This window comes from Bactrocera neohumeralis, chromosome 3 (assembly GCF_024586455.1).
Source record: "Bactrocera neohumeralis isolate Rockhampton chromosome 3, APGP_CSIRO_Bneo_wtdbg2-racon-allhic-juicebox.fasta_v2, whole genome shotgun sequence".
Taxonomy (NCBI): Eukaryota; Metazoa; Arthropoda; class Insecta; order Diptera; family Tephritidae; genus Bactrocera; species Bactrocera neohumeralis.
The window spans coordinates 13,603,852-13,628,112 of NC_065920.1; the positions used below are offsets into that span (position 1 = coordinate 13,603,852).

Consider the following 24,261-nt stretch of genomic DNA (forward strand, 5'->3'; position numbering starts at 1 on the left):
TTTTATTTACGACACGTCGATTGACAGCCGCGCAGTAGTGCATTAAATTATTATAAATATATGTATATATATATATACAATATACATATGTGTGTTTGCTTGCTTAACCGTGCGCGTAATAAAGCGTATATAAATTAAAAGCAACATTTTAAACAAGTGCAAACGTGATAAAACTGCAATGAAGCGTGAAAATGCAAATACGCTGAGAAAGTATTGCACGACCTTGGCGATAGTACGTGTGAAATTGTCCGAAAAATGCCAGCGGCTTAAGGCTATATAGCAATAAATGCATAAATAAATACAGGAATATATAAATAAATACAAAAATACATAAATACAGTTATGTGCATGTGTATATGCAGATAAAAAAAGCACTTCCGCGCAATTTTCATGGAAAAGCACTGTATGTGCTACGAAAAATTCACAACCATACACAAAAATTCATCAAATAAATAAATCCACAGCTAGTAAAAATTAATAAGCCACTACTACAAACACTTAAATTTTAAATAAAATGCGAAACAAATACTCAAACTTAACCTCCAACTAACAAAGTAATGAAAAGTAAGTTAAAAGTGAGAGTCAAAGTCAGCGCCACCGACCAAACGGAAAATTGCCCTCAAAGTAAAAGTAATTTCACAGCATGAATTTCAATTAGCAAAAAGCATATTTACTTAGCACGGAAGTATTTCATACAAAAAAACAAAAAAACAGAAACAAAAAAACAAAAAAACAAAAGACCAAAAAACAGTAAACAGAAAACCTAAACGAACCACGTTAGCCAAATTATTTAAAGAGAAAAATCACTCTAATTAGAATGCATTAAATGATAGCCACCAGCGGCTTGCCACAACTATCTGTCCAAAAGCACACGCACACCTTCTCAAATTTTTGCTAAAATATACGTGCACCGCATGATTTGGTTGTACGCAATGATGAGCGACCAGTTAAACTAACTGTACTAGTTTATGCTTTTATAGCGCATTGTCACGTTAAAACCGAGTTACTTCATGTTCTAACCGCGGCACTTTTTTTTCTTTTTACTCGTTTCACTCACTTTCAGCATATACTCTTGCCCGCTTGACGAAATGTTGTCTATGTATTTCAAAGCTCATCAAGCAGCAGTAGGAGTAGCGTAATGTAATGAGGCGCACGCGAAAATTATATTATACATATAGCATGTTCGCGTGTCAGTGGCAAGCCTTGACCCCCTTTGAACTACTCGTCGCGGCATACTGTGCTGTCTAATTAGTGCAAACGCACTGAAGTTTCAGCTGTAATTTATAGAGCGAAATTTGTGCACAAAAAGTTTATGAAAGCGTGCAATACATGTCAGCTGAAATGAAATGCAATTGGGTGGACAGTTTTTGAAATTCAGAAAATAATTAAAATTTTTAGTTTGAAATTATTGCTAGCGAGTTGAATTAACTAAAATATAATTACGTGATGTATGAGTATTAAAGCTTGCTATCGAGTTGAAATAACACCATTAATATAGTTATATAATAAATGAGTGGTAAAGCGGCTCGATTTTGGAAAAAAAATTTAATAATCGGTTGTATTGGATCTATATGTTATAGTTGTCCGATTTTCTCATTTTTATTGTCACTGTTAAATATCTAATAGATAATAGCTCTGCAAAATTACGTGCTCTTAGCTTTTTAATTAAAAGCATTGCGATGAAAAATAAAATGTCTGAATAATCGGTTGTATGGGAGATCTGTGATATAGCTGTCCGTTTTTGTATTGTTGTTGATCAGTATAATATTAAAATGTACTTATGTAATTACTTTCATTAGGATATCTGAAAAACTGACGAAACATTTTTTTTATTCCCGAAAAGTTAAAATTCACCTAAAAAATCGCTGGCACGAAATATGTTTTAACGGGTTTCCTGTGAAATTAAATTTGATGCTTTTATGAACGGAACTCGATTTCTTTTGCATGACCACTACGGGAACGCTTGCAGAAGTCCAGACGCTTAACCAAATTTTCGACGGTTTTCAATCATAAATCGCCTGACACTACCGCAATTTCACGTTCAATATTCATATGAAGTTCATCAATCGTCGCTGGCTTGTTGACATAGACCATAGACTTGACGTAGCACAGAAAATAGTCTAACGCGGTCAAATAGCTTGACCGATGTGGCCAATTAATTGGGCCATTTCGTGAGATAACACGTTCAGCAAACTTGGTTTTCAATAAATCGATTGTGACATTCGCTGTGTGGCTTGGGGCGCCGTCCACAAATTGTTGAAGTCCATATCACTCAATTCGAGGCAAAAATATTCGGCTATCATTGAGCGGTAGCGATTCACATTCACAGTAGCATGCCGGTTTCGTTCATTACGGAAGAAGTACGGCCCAGTGACGCCGCCAGCCCATAATCCGCACCAAATCGTAATTTTTTTTGGGGAAGCAAAAGTGGCTCATGGAGTACATGTGAACTGCTACCAATTCAGAGAGATATGAGCCTTATCGCTGAAGATGATTTTTTGATGAAAATCCGGATCATTTCCTAGTTGTTGCTTAGCCCAATTCACGTTCATGTGTTAATTTGAACTTTTAAGGATGTTGGCCAAGATCTTTCTCAAAATTCGCCACAACGACGTCACAGAGATGACCACCGCTCGGGAACGAGGTATGAGACACTAATTTGAGTCTTCCTCAATCTATGCGCTAGCGGCAGCAATATTTTCGACACTACGGGCACTTATTTGTCTCACGGTCACGGGAACATTTTGTACTAGACGCTCAATTGTTGATCTGACAAGACGATTAAGACCATACGACCATAAATTGGACGTAACGCTCTTAAAGTTGAGGCTACTGACTCCGAATTTCGGTAGTAAATTTAAATAATTTCGACTCGTTGGGTTGTATATTTTTTCCATGATTAAATTTCCACAAAATGTGGGTCAAATGGTCTTGGTTGGCATATCTCTACCCGTTTATACCAATTTATTTTATAGCTCAAATCCGACATTCTATTCATATTAAGTGTTGGTAACCACAGCAAAATGACAGTTCGAATTACTGACTTTCAAAAGTTACATGAAAAGCAAGAAAAGACTGTTCCATCTGACTGCTTTTAGAAATTACAGCAAAATTTAATTTTTTTTTTTGCAAACGTCAATGTTCTGTGACGTCCCTTCAAGCGTTATTGGGTTGATGAGACTCTAAATTTTTTTTTTCTGAAGTCCCTTTCAAGCTATATTGAATTGATAAGATTCTAACTGTGCGACTGGCACACGTTTTTCATAACTTCATAACTGTAAATATAGAGTTCACATTTGAACCCACGAAGCCGACTGTTTGCCTGTATATAAGCTAGCTAGTTCCTCAGTTTTTGAGATATCAATCTTATCTAACCAAGAAGCTGCTCATTTGTAAGGCCGTTATAGCACATATCTGCCATGCAAATTCATCAAGATATCTTTACGAAATTTGGCACAAATTATTTTTCAAGATAATGCTACAATTTTCGAACATATTGTTCAGATCTGATCATTTTAGAGTAAAACTATGTTGTTGTTGTTTTAGCGGCAGAAAACATACCTGAAGTAATTTCGATACATGGGACCGAGTTGATAGTCCTTTGCCGAATAAAAATCCGGGTCTGTTCCCGTTACTTAGACCCGACTGTCGTGGGAACAAAATAAAACTATAATACACATTGACCTTTGCGGGGTAACGTTTACAGATTTAGTTTAGCATATAATTGCTATAAGAACTGACCTTGTATTATAGCTTCGGTGCGATTTTTCATTATTCTCTTATACTTTGACACAGTCCTTTAATCGGTCAATCGTGCACTCAATTCGACACAGATAACCAATAAACACGTCAATAAATGTCAAAGTCGCATTAGAACACATCAATAAACATAGAAATAATCGCACATTTAAAAAGCGCTTACATACAGACACAAAATAAAGAAATAACAAAAAAAAAACAAATACAACTAAAACACACTTGCTGACACTACTTTAGACCTGCCCAACAGGCGCTAACCAGCACTAATACAAGGGACTTAGAGCTTTAGATGGACAGAAGCACAAATCCATGTGCATACAAAGCACACATACATACTTACATACATATGAGTGGTTATAAATTAAACGAAGCACTGCAGTACTAACACAACCACGCGCCACGCCACCAGTTCAATGGAAATTCATTGCATACCGCAAGGGGAGAGGCATTAAATGAAAAGCAAACACACAAATAAATCGAAAAATAGTTGTTGCACCAAATGTATACGTAGATATAGACAAATGTACAGGCAATGCAATTGGCGGCAGACGGGAGAACAATCTGATTACACTCAGTGACTATTTAATGACTAATTTTGTGTGTGTGTGGTTTCATGCTCGTGTGTGTTGTGGGAAGGCCAGCTCAACGTAAGCACTGCCGCCTCATTGTACAAATCATATGACCTTTAATGGCACATTAATATCTACTCTTCAAACCAAATGCACAACGACAACAAATGATTAATGGCAATGAAAGCTTATTGACTGAATTAAAAATTAGTCAAAATTATAATAATAAGTGAATAAAAAGAGAAGTGAAATTATAGTTTTTGGACAATGTACTGAACGGATTAGTCGATTTTAGCGCTAGCATAGGTTCAGCTAACGGTAATGTACTTACATAGTTTAATTAAGGCATCGCTAATAAGTGAGCCTGAAAAATGGAAACCAGTGTAAGGTGGAAATCGAGAGATATGTCTTTCTGATTTCATTAATGTTTCGCAAAAAATTACATTATATCCTCACCAATCCTTTATTAAGCTACTTGATATATTCAGAGATCGTTATTAAGGAGATAGGCACTGTCAAGCTTGGTTATCTCTACTAATTAGTTCGCATGTTTGACAGAGATGGCTGAAAAAATTTATTAAATATAAAAACTTGTTTCTTTAATCAATTATATGGTGGTAATATGATCTATATAGTTTTCGTAGCTGAGCCGTCGCGGCTCATATTTTTTCATACCCTAAACAGTACTTTCTCCGTTTGTAACACCTAGAAGGAATCAACAAAGAGCCTATGAAATATATTTCCTCAGTTCTTAAGATATGAATCTGAAATTTTGCACATATCGTTATCTCCCCGAGAAGCTGCTCATTTGTCGGAACTATCTATATCAGATCACTATGACATAGAGCTGCCATACACACTGCTCGATTATAGTCAAATTCAAGTATGGAAAACTTTTTGATTTAAAAATATATCTTCAAGAAATTTGGCGTGAGATATTGTCTCCCATAAAGGTGTAATCTCCGAAGAAAGTGTTCACATTTGATCACTATAGAAAATGGCTGTCATGCAAAATGGCCTTTAAAAATCAAGTTCTTGTATGGAAAACTTTCGTATTTGATGAGTTGCCCTCACGAAATTTGGTTTAAAGTCTTGCTTAAGACAACGGTACAATTCTTGAACAAATTGTTTAGATAGGAATACTATAGCGTATACTTGCAATACAAAGTGACCTATCTAAGTCAAGTTTTTGTATGAAAAACAATGCTTATCTAAGACAACGGCATAATCTCCAAGCAACATTTTTGAGATCCGACCATTATAACATATAACTTCCTTACAAACTGATCCAACAAAATCAAAGCTTTTACTTATTTTTGTGAAAGATTATTTTCGAAGCAAGTGAATTAACCGCTTTCTCCTATCTTTCAACAATATCGACTCTTGTGGAGCTTAGATCCCTCCATAAAGTCTTTTTAGTTCAAAATATGAGATAAAATTCGGAAAGATGTCACAGTCAACAACGGTTAGATAACCAAAATAGTATGCTTATATGCCTAGCAACATATTGGGGAAGCATATAATTTCAAAACTTATCTTGAAAAATTTCGATTAGCACAGCCAAAAATTCCCTGCGGTCATGCAAGGCTTTTCCGGGCTGAAATATATCGTCCGACCTCTTTTAAACACTTTTTATACTAAAACTGTGAAAAAGTATATAAATTCACAAACAGTTTAAAAATCAATGAACTCGTAAAACGAATATCAGCTTTAGCAAACATATGCACAACGTGTTAGGAGAACCAAAACAATAAAAGTAAAAGAAAATCGAAGCAAAAATTAAATTAAATGCGATATTCGAGCTTTTGTGGCATTCAGCGCTCACTCACGTGGCAAAACAACGTGTTTCTGCAGCTATGACATACAAATTTTCCATGTCTATAGTTGAAAGCAGACAGTATTAGTATTTCACACAAACCCCCCCAACTCCCGCTTAGACATGCGTACAAAAGCACATTCATACCCACACTGTACCACACTTATTGACACAAAGCAGTGACTGGTAAATAAAACAAATACCCAACACATCGAAAAAGAATCGAAATCAATTGTACACACTCGTGTTTATCAATTTGATTGCCCTGAGCAGGTCGCTGGACTATATACCGTATATATTTGATATTATACATATACCATATATATTCGATACGTACAGTCATACATATAGGTAGACATGCGAAAAACAAAATGGGGCAGACTGTGAGCTCACGTGTGGCGGCTTACACCTGAGCGCTTCGTACTTTTTGACTTCGCCTTTTGCGGGCATGCCCGATTTTAGTTGGTAGGTTATGCACGAACGGATGCCACTTAAATAGATATACGCTCTGGGAGGTGTACGTAAATCCGTGCGCGTTTGGCGGTTTCCTGGTAACGGTAAAAGCAATAAAAACAACGAAAACAAAGGAAGACATAAGGAAATCGAAAACCATTGAGTTTCCCCCGAAATGATGGCAATAAATCAGTTTGCTATGATATACTTAAATGAATGCTCTTATTTATAGACACCTATATATATATATATCGCATACCATATATGTATATGTATAGTATGTATTTATTTATGCGATTTAAGTGTTTTGAGAAATTCAAATATCATTAAATCAAATCATAAAATTTCGCTGGTTGTCATTTACTCATACTCACCATATGGTTCTGTATGCTCAAAAGGTTCCCTTATAAAAAAGTCTGAGAAGACAGGAAAAAAGAAGAAGGAGTGTATCGCAAATCCCATAAAATTTGAGAAAAATTTGTCGGATTTTGCTGCAATAAACCTTTAGCTAAATTTTTTTTTTATACAGAATGATGAAGTGTTTGCAAATATCGAAATTAATTTCAAAATTTGTGCCGAGTAAATTTATTTTCACTGAAATTTCATGCAAACATTAGCGTTCAGTATCTATGTATGGCGTGACATCCGGCCAGTTTAACCTAACCTACAAATTATTATTACAAATTATCAGAATTATTATTATAATTATTCTCATATAATTTTGTCAATATTTTTCACCACTTTTGGTGCGAACCGTAGAATACCTCAACTTATCTAATCAAAATAATTTCTATTGACTGGCTTTTAAAAATATGGAAAAATTAAAAAAAAATCTTAATTATTAAAAAAAAATATTAATAAAAATAAATTAATCAAAAAAATATTATTCATTTTAACAATAGAAAATATCAGAATCATAAGATTTTTGTTATTTTGCGGTTTTTAGTAGTTAAAATTTAGAATTGGCTGCCATTATGATAGTTAATTATTTATTTACTTTACGCTTAGATATTGAATAATTAAATATAGTTTATCAAAATTGTGCATGTGAATTTGTTTGGGAAATGCGAAATTTACAATTTGATTGCTCAGAAAATTTTTTAGTATTGAAATGCATTTTTTTTAATCAAAATTATATGTATATATTTAGTAAATAAATGAATTTTTACAAAATTATTATACAAAATTTGTATTACTTAAACATTATTAAGGGGTTATGTACACTTATTAATTTCGAAATCAATATATAGTTAGACTTATTTTATTTTGCATACATATGACAAATTAAAAAAAATTGAAATATATTCGAGAACCTTGTCTGAAAATTTTAAGTTCATCCGGCAAATAAGTTCGGAGTTATGAGCGTATTTGTGGTTCTAACTTAGTGTAAACAGCTCATTTACTTCACTTTTTGTGAAGTAAAATGTCTCCAAAATGGCTGGACCGAACACCTTGAAATTTTTACAAAACCTTTTTAAACATATTTTTCAGATAACGATCGAAAAAATAAGACTTTTGATAATAATTTCGGTTCTTAAGCCTATCCGATATGTAAATTTTTACGGAAAAACTGACATTTCTTGGAATTTCAAATCAAAATTTTAACTAGTCCTGCGACCGAAGTGTAAATTTTTGCACAAAACCCGACTTTTTTGAAAAGTCACGAGTGTAAATCGAAATTTCGAAATTTCAAGAACGGAAGCGAGCGAACTATTGTTGTGCTACACGAACTAATACAGCATTTCATTGGTGGCTTGCGTCGCATTCTTCCCTTCTTTATACAAAAATTTCAAAATATAGCGAATATCGTCACTATTTTCACTCATTTTTGAACAGCTGTAACTTTTTTTCGACTTCCGCTAATTTAATTTTATGGTTAAATGAACGTCTCACCTTTCCGACATTATATAGTATGACCCAATGTGATTGGAAACACTGGAGGTATACCACTGCAACGACATCTATTGACAAAATACGAAAAAACTTTTTCGACTACCCAATACAAGACTTTTGCAGTTTTACATCCAAGTCGATCGTGCTATCGCGTTTTGATTCTCCTTGTCCAGATCATCGTACAGATAGTATATGACTTTAACAATGACAATCATGTTTTTTGGTAGACAGGCATGCACCACTCTAGCAAATGTCATTACCCCACAGTAGAAGTGAAGTCATTTGTTTCTGGCCAGACAACCCACTGCTGCCCTGCTTTCCAGGACACTTTTGGCCGGTATGCGAAACGAGGTTATAGCCTTATTTGCAGCTCTCATGTTCACGTAGATGTTAACATCTCTAGTTATAAATTTTTTTAATCTTCTTCTTTACTGGCAAATACACCGCATACGTCGTTTTCTACTTTTCGCTATTTGGCGCCAATTCGAGATACCAAATGCAGCCAGGTCCTTCTCCACCCAATCTCTTCAACAGAGTGGAGATCTTCCTCTTCTTATGCTTCCACCGGCGGGTTCCAAATCGAAAACCGAAAGACATATTTTTAAGCAGAAAAATCTTCCTCACTACCAGATAAATGTGCATTTTTATTAATTTAATTAAGGGATTGTCTCGGTGTGACCCTCCGAAAATCACTGAGTTTCGCGATTTTTGTTTTAATGTTGAAATCAACATTCATGACAAATACAAAATAATTTTTTTAATGTTTATTTATTGGATTTATAATAATTAAATAAATTGTTGAAATGACACGTAAAAATAAGGTCCTGTATGATGCCCACGATTGCGGCCGTAATTTTGGTCTAAAACAAAAATTGCAAAAAGATTATTAATCTTATTATTTTAATATTAATCTTATTATGGAAGCTTTCTTGTTTTTTTGAAATTTGATCAAATGACGGCGGTTTAAACAAAAAGTAGCAAATTTTGCACTTTTTTTTGAAAATTTTTCGTAAAAAAATGGAAAGATTTTAAAAAGAAAAACTTCCATAGCGCAATAGCGAAGATTTCTAGATGTTTTCAGAACTCTTCTTTTGAAAGTGGATACCGTTTTGAAAAACACCATTCTGAGAAAAACGCGTTTAAAGATTGGAGTTGCACAACTTTTCTACAAGGTACGCTGTAGCGACCGTAATAATTAGAATTTCGATTACAAAATTTGAGAAAATATTTATTATAGTGTATTCTACTCTAGTGTATGATAATGCAACAAAAAAAATCGATTTCTCGAAAATTTCGCACTGAGACGATCCTTTAATAAAATACCTTTTCAAAAACAAATTAAAAAAAACGCGTTCTTTTCAGACTTGCTAATGGATATTACCCCTCCTAGTTATATAGTTTTATAAATTGTTGGTTGCTTACAGCACTTGATTGTAAAAAAAAACATTACTTATAAATATTTTATTTATTTTTTCATTTATATTATTTTCGTTTTGAAACATAATAAGAAGTTTATATAACCAATATATTTTACTACATTTAATTTTCATATAACACCAAACAACTGATAGAAAAAGCGTTTTAACTTTGTCTCTAACTTAATTAAGAGTGCAAACCTTCTTAGCAGCCCCTTACCGATTTATCTTTTATTATAAAATTTTAGGCAAGAGAGAAAGTTCGTATAACATCTATGTGGCAATACCGACAAAATATTGTCATTTTGTGTGTAAAAAATCATCATGAACACGCTCGAATCGCTCTTCTACTAATTTTTTAATACTATTATTATTTAAAATTATTATTTTTGCAATCAGTATGCAATCAAACATTTCCTTTCTAGATAGTTAATTGATTTTCAAGCAGGATTTTATATATTTAAGTGTATTTATTGTATGCTTTGTAGCAAAGTTATGAGTAGATAATCCAAATGAACATGAAAACCAAAGTGCTAAGGTTGTATCATATTTATGTATTTAACTAGTTTTCAACGTGAGCAAAAAGTGAAAGCAGAGTAATATCTAATGCTAAAAGCGCTGCAAATTATTGCTAAATAATTGTGTGAGTTTGCAACCAATATTTCCATTTCTACATACTTTTTTTGTTAATAGCGTTCAATTACAATGCAAACTGCGTGCAGCGTGCGCTGAAGCTTACTTCATACACATTTATTTCACGATACGATATTAATAAGTGCTCGAACTGAGCGCTGTACAGCAATAATTTACTTTATATAAATCCACACGCTGACACTTGTACATAAATAAATAACTGTATTACCATTCACCATCACAGTATGAAGTCCTTTTGGCAAAATAAGTACACACTTTGCTTTCATCGAATTCAATAGTATGCCATCATTCATAGTATTGCCAATAGTAGTAGTGCAATTGTGCATTCGTTTTGCGCCCATTCACCACCCACCGCCTGCCACTTGATGAAACGTTATCAAAAGTTGCAACTGTTTCACATAGCGTATTCGCCCAAAGTTACATCTTACACGCCACGCCACATTCCATGTCACGTCCAGCTACTAGCCGCTATCCTAGTATGTATGTTGTTCACCCGTCCACCTATCATTCACCCGTTCGTTCGCGCTTACGGTGCAGCAACAGCCGGCCACTCGTTTTATATGCAACGACTAGTATTTGTAACTGAGTTTTTTTTTGTATATTTCTTACCAGCCTCTGCGCAAAGTAAAATGTCAAAATGCTTTTATTGTTGTTGTTAAAAAGTTTACAGCCATTTATCACTTAAAACACATTTTTTAAAAACAATTTTCTTTCTCTTTCTTTTTTTCGGTTCTTTTACGCAAATGATAAAAATAAAATAATAACAACAACAATTCACAACACCGAAAAATGTAAAAACACAAAAATACAAAATTTGCTAAAAAATAAATTTAACTGCTTGTATATTATAATAACACTCAACGAAAAAAAAAAATTTTAAATTTAAATAAAAATAAAAAAAAATGACTAAAAAATAATGAAAAAAAAATTTACATAAAATAAAAAAAAACAAAAAAAATTAAAAAAATAATAAAAAAATAAAATAAAAAACATTTAAAAACAAAATAATAAAAAAAACTCTGCTTATCAACAAAGGACATTACGAGCAATCTACCGCCAGTGCAATCCGCCGACGAGCTTATTATCAACAACAGCTGCCGGCAGCAGGAGCAACTGCAGCAGCAAAAGCAACCATTATTGTTGCAAACTCATACGGAGTCTCCAGCGCAGCTGTTGCTTACTGAACAAAAACAACAGCAGCAACAAGCTTGCAAATCCACATATTCTATTTCCACCACTTCCACCACCACAAACAACCCCAACACCTCCAGCACCACCACCACTCCAACCTCACCCCCACCAGCAATTAACCCAACGAAGTCCATTAACACACCCATATCCGGTGGCAGCAACCCCTTTACCCATACACCAGCGCCACTACCACTACGACAGCAAAACCAAAAAGTTATCACAAGATCACAATCATCTAAAGTTATACAAGAGTTGCAGCAATTGCACCATAATAACAACAACTATCAACAACAACAGCCGCATACGCATTCGATCCACCAACTAAAGCAACAGCAATCACTGCCGGCCACGCTACATCCACCGCAAACGGTTAACGGCAGTCATCATCCGCCACCTTCCAAGTCCGTCTCGATACTCGTGTATAAAACATTGAATACGGTCTTCAAGAGCAGTCGCAAGATCATTGTGCGCGTTTGTGAGGTAGCCAGCGCGAAAAAATCATTCACCATGTTCAAATTCAATAAAGCGGCCGCGCAAAATCGCGCTGAAAATCGGGCGAATGCCTGCACCGGACACGATCAGTTTGTTCGGCCACCGGTGCCCGAGAAGTGAGTGAAATATTGCATTTTATGAAAATCTTTTAAGTGTAAAAACGACTAGAGTGGGAAGTTTTGAGATTGGTGTGAATTTATTAGAGTTCAGAACTCAAGGAAATTCTACTATATTTTCTGACCAATTGTGAAAATTTTAAATGCTGAAACATTTTCCAACCATAAATCCTTATAAATAAAAGTAGTTTAAGACTCACGAATGACAGAGCCGGATTTGATGATCTCTGAATTTTCGAATACGTTTCCACCTCGAATAGCAGATTATTCGATTAGGTTAGGTAGTAGAGTTGACCCTAATCGATGGATCTCATTTGGACAGATACTCATCCTTTATGTCACCCTTAAACTCCTAAAAGTGAATTACGAGATCTTCATTGATCGGCGAAGCATTTTGAACTTATTATAACTTTCTAAAAACGATTATTATCAATCCGATCCACTCAGCTAGATTCGACGTAGAAAATATTTAGCCGAACCTCATCCGAACCTATTGAACAGTGTCCAGTCAGAACACCTATAATTGAGGCGAGATTGACTTTGCTAAGAGCACCTAGCTCGGAAGACCACCTACAGATCTTCTTCTTCTTTACTTGTGTAGACACCGCTTACGCGGTTATAGTCGACTTAACAACTCTTTTCGCAATTTGCCGCCAATTGGAGCTTTCTAGCGAAGCCATGACCTTCTGCACCCGGTCTTTCCCAAGGAGTGAAGGTATTCCTCTTCTTCTGCTTCCCCGGCGTGAACTGCGACGAGTACTTTCAGATCTGGGGAGTTTTCGTCCATTCGGACGACATGACCTAGCGAGCGTAGCCGCTGTCTCTTAATTCGCTGAACTATGTCAATGTCGTCGTATATCTCATACAGCTCATCGTTCCATCGGATGCAGTATTCGCCGTCGCCAATACGCAAAGGACCATAAATCTTACGCAGAACCTTTCTCTCGAAGACTCCTAACGTCAACTCATTAGTTGATGTCATCGTCCATGCCTCTGCACCTTATAGCAGTATAGGAATAATGAATGACTTATAGAGTTGGATCTTGGCCGAACTAACGGCGCGGTTGTTGAGATCGAGATCTCCGAGGGTCTATAGGTACAGAGCTAGAGCAAAAGTTGACATCAGAAAACCGAAACGCATCCAATCGGATGAAATGGTCCGTCCGTAACAAACTCATCGTCTTTGCTCCTTACCTTACATCCCTATATAACGAAGTACATAGAAAATACTTCAATCCAATACAATCAACCATTGTCAAATCTAATTATTTGAGGTTACCTTTGTTGGACGGTGTAAGGTTTACAGAATTATCCACTTTTTTTCTAAAACAAGAAGAATATCTCTGTTAAAAGAGCAAATATTTTGAAGAAAAGAACATTAACGGCACGCGTCGTCTAAACAATAGCAATAGTAATGATCTCGAATGGAAAAAGTTAGTTCCTCTACACTGAAAAAAAACTTCCCACAAACGTCGTTTAAACAATAACAAAGTATCAAAGGCTAACTAACCAAGCTAATACTGAATTCAAATTTTAAATTACGCTCCAAACCACCTAACCACTGCATGCAATTAAACACAACAAATGAAAATCCAAAAAACCCACGCCAAATCTTGAAACTAAAACGCAGGAAAGTTAAACACATAATGAAGAAATTACACAAACAAAATGGACTGAAACGCTCCAATTCAGCGATCGAATTTGACGTGTCCGCGCTCACAGCCGCCAATCGCCGGCACATCTACAGCAGGTAAGTCCTTTTTAGCTGACTGAAATGAACGAAATATCTGCCCATAAACGGTTTTGATTTTGGTATTAACTTTTTTATTTCAACTTCACACCACTTGTATTCATTTGATTTTTGTATAATAATAAAAGAAAAATAAAATAAAAGTCACTTAGTTCACCACTTATTAGTTTGTGCCAATCACACTTTTTGATCAAATATCCATAAATTACCAAGCATTTTTTGAAAAAAAAAACCACAATTCGAACGAGTTCAGTTTTTGAATTGATCTTCTAATTTGTGTGTGTATTTTCTTTGTTCTGTTCTTTGTTTCTTACGTTTTGTTTCATTCGATGCAAACAAAATTGTTCTCTTGCAGCAATCGATCAGCCAGTTCGGAACAAGATAATTCAGATCAATCCGAGCACTCGGAAAAATCACCATTGGTTAGCGCGAGGTTAGACAATCTAGCTAGGCTATTTTTTAGCAAATCGATGCCAGCGGAAACCGGAAGTAGAGATACCATAGATTCTGTGCTAACGACAAGGTTGCATTTTCTTTACTTATTACCTAAAAATTCAAAATTTCAAAAAAAAAGAAGCAACTTATTATTGGCTTAAGTTCTCTCTCTCTCTCCAATCTATCCTCTCTATCAGTATGCTAAGTAAATATGTTGGATTTTATTGAGAGCGTACTATATAAAGTAACAAAAAACTGTATTGCTAAAAGTTTACATTGAATTTAATTAAGTTAAAAAAAATCTAATTGTACATAAATATTTTTAACTTTTATTATAACTACATTAAGTTTTAACACAGATGAAGAAATGGTTTTCCATGTTACACACGTATCTTGTTGTACATAAGTATATCTGATATAGTTAAAAGAACTTCTTAGTATTATACGTAAATACCAGAAAAACACACTTTATAATAAAAAAAATTATATTTTTATGTTTTTTAATTTCATAACACTTTGCACTTATTAATACTTAATTTGTAGTGGTGCACTTCATGGATGTACAATATAACTGTATATATTATGAATGCATATAAGAATGTATATATTAATTTATATAAACGGCACCAGCATGTTTTAAACTTAAGCTTTCAATGTGCTTCCACACAACGCTTCTTAAATATATTTTTTTTAACTGACATCATTACCAGTTACCAACTGGTTAGTGTTTGTGAGCTACGATAAATATAGGTATAAGTATATAGGTGTGCATATTCATATAAAAAGAATGATTTTTTATAGTGTACATTTAGCATTAGCTAAGCAAAATTATTAGAATTTATGTAAAAGAAAATTATAGAAAGTTACAAAATCAAAAACGAAATGCGGTAAGTAATGGTATTTAGGCCGGTATTATGCCGGGAGTAATGGACTTGCAACACTAAATAATTTTCAAAAAAACAGCAGTCAATTGACTGATCAGCATATATTTCACAATTGAAACCACGAAATCATGTCAAACTGTCACACAGAGAAAAAATAATGAGCTAAATCAGGTTAGAATTTTTTTTTTTTTTTTTTTTATATCCGGAACAGGGATTTTAAAGAGTTACATGGGTTTCCTCGGATAAAAAACAGCCTTCTTTCAGCAATGTTTTTCTCATATAAAAAATTTAATATTGTATTAGAATTTTTTATTTTTACAAACAAACACTAATAAGAAGGAAATTCTGAAATTTTCGGAAAATAATATTTTAAACTCGGCCATTGCGACGATATTTCCTGTGACCCCGGAAAAAAATGCGCCCTCGTTGGCAGGATAACTCCTTATAAGATTATCTAAAGTGAAAAAATACGTGTTTTAGTTAAAAACTTAACTTAAAACTTGAACGAATGAAAAAACTGAAAATCGGAATTTTGGCAGACATTTTTACAAAAAAATTAAGTGAAAATTTCGAGACATATTTTTTTTTTTTCAAATAAATGTAATCGAAAAAAATCCTTCGTCCAAGTCTTTAAGTGTAAAATTTCATGAAGATCAGTTGAGTAGTTCTCGAGAGCTCTTGCCAACCAACTTCAAAACCACAGTTTCGAGAAAACCGCGTTTGAAGACAGGGAACTTAGCTTTGGTAGCCTCGAGCGCACGAGTCTGCGTCTCCGAAACTATTACTCGGATCAACTTGAAAATTTTAGGACAATATTCTAGAGGTGTTGTAGAATTTAATAAGACAATACGAAAATCGATCTTTTGAAATCCGTAAGCCCATGTAACCCCTTAAGTTTGCATTGAAATTTGTAGCACCCAGAAGAAAACGTTGGATCATACATACCATGATCAGCGTGAAGCGCTGAGTCGATTTAGTCATGTACGTCAGTCTGTCCGTCCGCCTGTCTGTGTATACGCAAACTAGTGCCTCAGTTTTTGAGTTATCGGTGTGAAATTTTTTATGCAACTTTTCTCCCTGCAGCTGCTTATCTGTCGGAACTGCCGATATCGGACCACTACAGCATATAGCTGTCATACAAACAAAACGATAAAGTTCTTTGGTTATTATATGAGGCAAAAATTCAATCTCCGAAGACACTGTTCAGATTGGATCGCTTAGCATAAAAAGCAATCGGAATAAAGTGCTTGTATGGAAAACTTTTTTATACATATGACGAGATATCTTTACGAAATTTGGCATGGGTTATTGTCCACGATAATTTTGCAAACTTCGAAGAGATGGTTCAGATTGGATTACTATAGCATATACATAGCTGTCATACAAGCTAAACGAAAGGAATCAAGTTCGTGTAAGGAAACTTTTGTATTTGTGAAGGGTATTTGTTTTCGGTTCAACCGAAATTTTTTGTTTTTTTATTATGCTTAATTATAAATCGTCAGATATTTGCTATAAGGGTGCTGTGACAAAATTGAAAAAAGTCTCAGATTCTGATGAGCCTTTAAAATAATAAAGATACTCTTCACTAATTGAATAAATACATTGAAAAAAATGTTTTCTGTAATTACAAAAGTAGTTTTAACAGACTAAATAATTAATTTCTCTATACTTCATTGCCGAAACTTAAAACAAAAATTTGTAAGTGTACCCACAGCAGTCCTTATAATTGTAATAACAACAGAAAACTATTAAGTTTGCAACGTTTGACTTAACTTTCGTAATTTCTTAAAAAAAATGTCTACTACTATATATATTATATAAAGGCGCATTCACAAAGCAATATATGACATCAGCGCTTGACAAACAAAACGACAGTAACAGCCATCTACAAAAACAAAAACTAAATATTTTGATATTAATCCCTTTATAGTTATTTTATGTGTATTAGCATATTATTACATAGGTATATACATATGTATATGTATATAGAAATAGTACAAGGTGTCTGAACAACATAGAAATCTTAAAAGAACACTACACACACCTTGGCATTATGGCACACGGCACTGGGCAAGGCACATAACCACACTGAGCAAGGCACACACACCGCACCGAAGAGGGCACACATACATACGTATAACTAACTTATATACACACAAGTACATACTTATGTCAATTTTGAGAGAACAATGCGCATAACTTAGCATAGTGTAAGGAACGTATGAGTGTGTTATAATATGGAGCACGACATGGTATTCAAATTTCATTTTATTATCTCATAATCGGATGAGTTTAGATGAGGCTTGATAATAGTAAAGGAATAGAAGAATAGCTGCATAGCAAAGTTCAAAGCAGACAATATAGAACATTGAAATGACATTCCACATTTTACAGCGCAGTTGCTTAGGTTGTAGTTGTAAGTTTTAGTTAAGTTTAAGGAAGTTTTAAATCTAATTTTCCAAATTTGTTTCATCAGAGTTTGTTTGAGGAAGTTGCAATTCCCACAGCTTGCAGAAGCAAATCACTTCAAGGAGCTTGGACTTTTAACTGCAATTTATAGATAAAAATACACAAAAATTTTAAAGACTTCTTTTGGACAAAAATTTATTTTTTTTTTATGAAAATAGTCAAAGGGCATACGGGAGTTAAAGGATATCTGCTAGAATAAAATTTTCCCTTACAATGAATAGTTCAAGGTGGCATGCTCGTTTTTTTTTTTAATTGAATTTCTTTTTATAGTGCATACCTCACGTAGAGAGTTTAGAATTACTATGTTTTAACGCGTACCGGCGTCTTTTATTTTTTCATTACTTTGGTAAGGGTATATTCAGCTCGCCACGAAGTTCGTAATACCCGGAAAGAAATGTCGAAAACCCTATAAAGTATATATAAGTATAAATATATAATACGTATATATAAATGATCAGCGTATCAACCTGAGTCGATTTAGCCGTGCCCGTCTGTCTTTCCTTTCGACCGCCTGTCAGTCTGTATATAAGTGAACTAGACTTTCAGTTTTTGAGATATCGATAAGAAAATTTTCACACATACTTTTCTCTTCAAGAAGGTGCTTATTTGTCGGAACCGCCGATATAGAACCACTATAAGATTTATCCGACCTTTCTCGCTTCCTCTCTGCACGGAACTTAACACTTTCCCCCAAAGCGACTATATTTACAAACTGGACGAAGGAGTATAGACTTAATCTTAATATTGCAGTCGATGGCGTCAATATGGTAAAATTTTAGATGTGACTTTTAACAATCTGTGCTTCTTCTCTCCTCATACGACCGCGATTAACGCCAAAGTACAGAACCGCAGCAAACTCTTCAAGTCGCTAGCCGGCAGCACATAGAGAAAACTTCAAAAAAACGTCGTTGGCAACAAATCCGCATCAATTTGGTCGCCCGGATGCAGTGAAACGCAGACGAGGAAGCTTCAGACCTGTTCAGAATACTGCACTCTAGACTACGATAGGATGCCTTTTGAAGTCTCCTATCGAACACCTACATAGTGAGGCCTGTATGCTCCCAGTTAAGGAGGAATTTACAGGCAGTTCTTGGGGATGATTTCGCAGAAATCAACAAGTCGTTCATAAAATACGTCGACGACATCAGACAATACGTCGACCATACTTCGGACGCAACAAACTTCCGACAAGCACTGACCGCCATTAACAGTGGTTCACTGACTCCCTTCCAGTGAATGTCGTACTCGGAGTCAAATCACCACCCATTGCAGACGAAGAGCTCGACTTGCCGCGAGAAAGACCCTTGCGCAGCTTCGTTCTGGATATTGTAGCAGATTCAACTCCTACTTATTCAGAATAGACCCCGACATATCCAATATATGCCCTGCATGCAATGAGTCTCCGCATGACACCGGCCACCCTTTGCATGCCCCAGCAACCCCACTCATCTGACATCTCTCTACCTTTGGTCCGACCCTGTTGAAACAGCACCCTTCTTGGCCCTTCCGTTGGATAACGTCGACGACGGGGACTAATTTACCACTCACAGTTACATAATTTCCACTGTCTTTTCCGTTATTTCACAGACCCAAGCAACATTTTAAATGCCCACTGCAGTCAAGGGGACATGCATACATACAAACAAATACCGGCATGCTTGCTTATATAACAAATATATCACAAAGATAGCTGCGCGTTAGCGAATTCAGTAAAAAATTTATGAATCTTTGTACGCAACTGAATGCGCAGCCAAAAATTGGCATTTTACTGGGCATAACGGTTATTTGCTCTTCCTTAAATGTATTTGTGTGTGTGTGTATGCAGTTGTGTGTACATTTTTCTCAAGTGCACATTTCTTCAGCCAGCGAGTTCAAGGCTGTTATTCATTCATATGAATAATTTAAAGTTATTCACTATTCATGCTCGGAAAGAAAATGCGCCTATCGCCATTCCTGCTTGGCTGCTTCTATGCGACTTGGTTTTTGTTCGGATATTGTTTGCAGTTAATGTGGCGCTGCCAAAGGCGCTTTTGGTTGATTTGCCAACACAATCGCACATTGCATGTAAACACAAACACTTATATATTTTTTTATTCTATATATGTACATACAATCGACTGCTTTTAAAGAGTATATAAAAATACGCACCACTCGCCTTCGCAATGTGTTTGTGATTCGCAAAGGCGCCAAGAATTTTCGCACTTAGCAGGCGACTCGAGCAGTATATTAAGCCGCCAGTAAATATTGTTGACTGACCTCCTCACTGTTTTTATACCCTGAACATGGTATATTAAGTTCGCGACGAAGCTTTTAACACATAGAATAAAACGTCGGAGATATTATAAGGTACATATGGTACATTTAAATGAACAGGGGTACCATTTGATTCGAATAAGCAAGACTGTCCCTCAGTTCTTCATATAGCGATCTGATCGATTTTGCACACATTCTTTTCTCCTCAAGAAGCTGTCGATATCGGTTCACTTTAGCATACAGCTGACATACAAAATGGCCGATCAAAACCGGGGAAAACTTTTTCATTTGACGAGATATCTTTACAAAATTTTGCATAGATTTTTGTCTAATCTAATATTGCAATATTGGCTTATAATGTTCAAATCGCAACACTATAGCATGTAGCTGCCATACAAACTAAAGAGTCGGATTGGAAAACTTTTTCATTTAACGAGATATCTTCACGAAATTTGGCATGGGTTCTTGTCTAAGCTAATAATGCAATAGTGCTCGAAAAAATTGTTCACACGGCATCACTATAGCACACAGCTGCCATACAAACTGAACGATTGGAATCAAGTTCTTATAAGGAACCTTTTGCATTTGTGAAGGGAATTACGAGATTAATTTTTACGTTGTTTCTCATTAAGTTACCACAGTTCAAATTGAAGGTTGTCTATATCCAAAACTGCAGCAAGAAATAACTAAAAAAAACGTTTATCATTGATAGAAATCATTGGTCGGTTACTTTTTCAGATTTAGTTATGTGTATGTATAGTCGGCTGTAACCACTTAAGAGGTGTCTACGCCAATAAAGAAGAAGAATATGTATAGTCGCATACAAATAAATTAACTTTCTTCCATTTTAAACTTTTATTCGTTTCTTTATCTGACCGAAATTCATATGCAATTACACGAATTTCAATTTTACGACCGTAAAAATCAGTATACAAATTCACTCTTCTATTTCGTTTAACACTAACACCTGACTACACAACAAAGGCTAGTAAAACGATATAGTCTTGCTATTTAGTTGAAATAATAACAAGTTAAGGCATACTCTGTATTGAAAACCATTGATAAGCATATTTTTAAAAAATTTTTTAAATAAATGTCAAAATAATACTCATTTTATAGTAATTAAAAATCACAAAAATATTTAATTTTTTTTTTTAATAAATGAATGTACCTCAAATTTTATAGTCTAAATAATTCTCATTCTAATGGCTTTTGATGTCGCTCGCTTTTTCCACCTGCCAATTTTTTGAAGCTCTTTTTATATGTACGTTTACCAAGAATTTGCACAAATAAAATAGAATTTTATACAATAAATGTTCACTCTACACAGACTCTTCACTTTATAAGACAAAAAATCAACACACAAATACTTTTATACAAATTCTTTACATGTTTTCGGTTTTCTCTACTGAAACTGCTTTGCCTAAAAACATAAGTGTTTTGCTGCTCTATGTTTTCTTAATACTCTATGTTTCCAACTTCATAAAAAACTAATATGTTTACGCATAATTAATATAAAAATTTATTTCAATTTTTTCATATCAACTTTTCAATTAAAACAAAGTAAATTTCGAACATTTCTTGAAAATATACAACTACATACCATTCAGCTTAGTATCTCTTATGAGTATGTGAATGTCAGCGCAGAGAAGATTTGCAGGCATTTTCAATTTTAATAAGATAATCGAACAACTAACGACAGTTTGCAGGAGCATTTTGTGATTATCCACCGTGAATGGTTGATCTTTTTCCTCTTCCGTTTCCGCTGTGCCATGCCGCCGCTGTGTGCCATCATTTGTCAACTGTTGTGCTACGCTGTACTGTGCTGCCACTGCCACTTATGTTCGGCAAACTGTTTGTCCGACGTCTGTGACCAGTGGCAGCACATTGCATGGCATATGCTTCTATGAATATGTATGTATGTATAACAAATGCACAGGCAACGAAATACGTATGTATATGTGTAACGGTATTTTTAAAATTGCGCTATCAAATAACAGTAAACATACATATGTATACTATGCCTGTGTGTTGGTGACTACTGTTGATTTCTATTATGTGGAGGAAGTTTGTGGGTTCGAAAGTGGATCGAAAAGAAGATGCAGTTATAGGAAATGATTTTTTAAAAATATGAAGTATTTTGAAAATTTTTCGGTTTTAAGTATAATGAGTGAGGAAAATTTCTAAAAATTTAATATAAAAAAAAATTAATATTAAAGAAATCTTAATTTAAAAAAAATTACATTTCAAAATTAACTGAAAATTAAATACTGAAACACCCATTGTTATCTTCCAATTCTGCAAATTATTTTAATTTTTTGGAAAAGTTACATTAATTTAAAATTTTTCTTTTTAAATTTCAAAATTTTCAAAACCTAAAAGTTGGAATATCTTAATTAAAAAAAATTATTTCAAAATTAACAGCAAATTACATACCGAAACACCCATTATTACCTACAAATCTATAATGAATTTGGAACATCTTAGTTAAAAAAAAATTAAATTGCAAAATTAATTGAAAATTATGTACCGAAACACCCATTATTACCTACCAATTCAAAAATTATTTTAATTTTTGGAAAAAGTTAAATTATTTTATAAAATTTCCAAAATTTTCAAAACTTTAAAAGTAAAAAAATATCAAACTCTCTTAATAAAACTCTTTGAAGAAAAGCTAAGCAACTCGCCATAACAAAAAATTAACTCAGTTCTAGTACACTTCCTCGTCATAATTAGAAACCTTAGTCAGCAGCATTTGCCGAATACAGCATACAAATTTTTTTTACAAAACATTATTAAATTAAGTTTTTCTTAGATTTAGTAAATAATTATATTTTATAAAAATTAAAAAAAAAAAAATAGAAACCAAAAAACCGCAAAAATTTTATTATTATGTACAATATGTTATTGAAATTAGTTATCGAAATTATATAGCTAAAATTTGTATATTTTGAAAAACACGCCCCCCAACAACCCTCCCTCAAAATCAATTAAATATAGCGTTATATGAGTGTTTATATATTATTTTGCCATCGTCGCCAACCCATCCCTCCTTTTGATCCCACCACCGGCTTTATAGTAAACACCCGTACCGATTTAAGCCAGAGTTTGCCGCATTTTCGAACATTTTATTCAACTTTCAGGCCAAATCTGAAATATCAATACTCGGCGCTGGATAGCGGCAATGGCATTGTGGAGCGCAGTCCACGTGAGCGTGCACAACGCGAGCGCGCACTTAATGCATTGCAGGAGTGGGTGCAGAACTCGAATGGTCGTTACGAGATAATCGCACATTTGGATGAAATTGGCTCGCGTCATGGCAAGAATTGGTTTCTCGTGACCGATGCAACGGTGAGTAGTGCCTTAAAATGCACATACGCACATGATTTGTTTTATATAACAAAACAAACGATTTGCACACTAACTGTCGTTATTTACAGGTACGCACGGATCGTCTACTGACACTATTGCCACTCCCACCGGACTGTGTCGCCTTCGAGGATTTGCCCGCCAATGAGAATCCGAAGCCGATGCTAATGGAATTGCTCGGCTCACTGCATCATCCTTATATATATCCGATATTGGATTTGGGTTTTCTGCAGCTTGGCTCTAGCAATTTTGCCTGTCTGGTGACGCCATTCAATTCACGTGGTAGCTTAAAGGATTTAATTTATAGGGTAAACCAAACGCAAATTTCTTTCGACATACACAGGTGTTGCCCTATATGTCGACACATATGTAAATGTGCATAAGGGAGAGTCAAAAAACACGAAAAATAAGTTTTTAGACACCTCTACGAAAATATCTGCAAGTATGAGCTCTTAATTGTAAATGGAATGTCATCCCCCTTACAATTTTCTAATTTCTCTTATTATCAGTTACAAAAATTCTTAACTCGCTTTCAACTTTCTTTGTTAGAAGTGTCTAATAAGCAATTTTTCGGTGTAGCTGACCCACCTTAGTGAGCATAGCACAAGCATATGTGCTCACATGTACATACATATGTATATGCGACTTCCATACTGTTGTATGTTGTAATGGCATTGGCCTCAAGTGTACTTCGTTTATTTTAGTCCGCTTTGCAGCAATTACTTTGCTGCGCCACTATTTCA

General features: G+C 34.5%; 1 protein-coding gene across 7 annotated transcripts in view; it reads left to right on the forward strand.

The window, feature by feature from the left end:
- LOC126753129 (slowpoke-binding protein) overlaps nucleotides 1-24,261 on the forward strand; it is an 86,976-nt gene that overhangs the window by 46,676 nt on the left and 16,039 nt on the right. For 4 of the 7 annotated variants that reach the window (XM_050464315.1, XM_050464320.1, XM_050464319.1 and 1 more), the window contains exons 3-7: nucleotides 11,595-12,358; nucleotides 13,989-14,108; nucleotides 14,464-14,631; nucleotides 23,293-23,500; nucleotides 23,590-23,826. In XM_050464315.1, the coding sequence (XP_050320272.1) occupies nucleotides 11,595-12,358; nucleotides 13,989-14,108; nucleotides 14,464-14,631; nucleotides 23,293-23,500; nucleotides 23,590-23,826 (1,497 nt within the window). The remainder of the gene's footprint in view (nucleotides 1-11,594; nucleotides 12,359-13,988; nucleotides 14,109-14,463; nucleotides 14,632-23,292; nucleotides 23,501-23,589; nucleotides 23,827-24,261) is intronic. The other 3 variants (XM_050464316.1, XM_050464317.1, XM_050464318.1) reach the window with 3 other exon arrangements.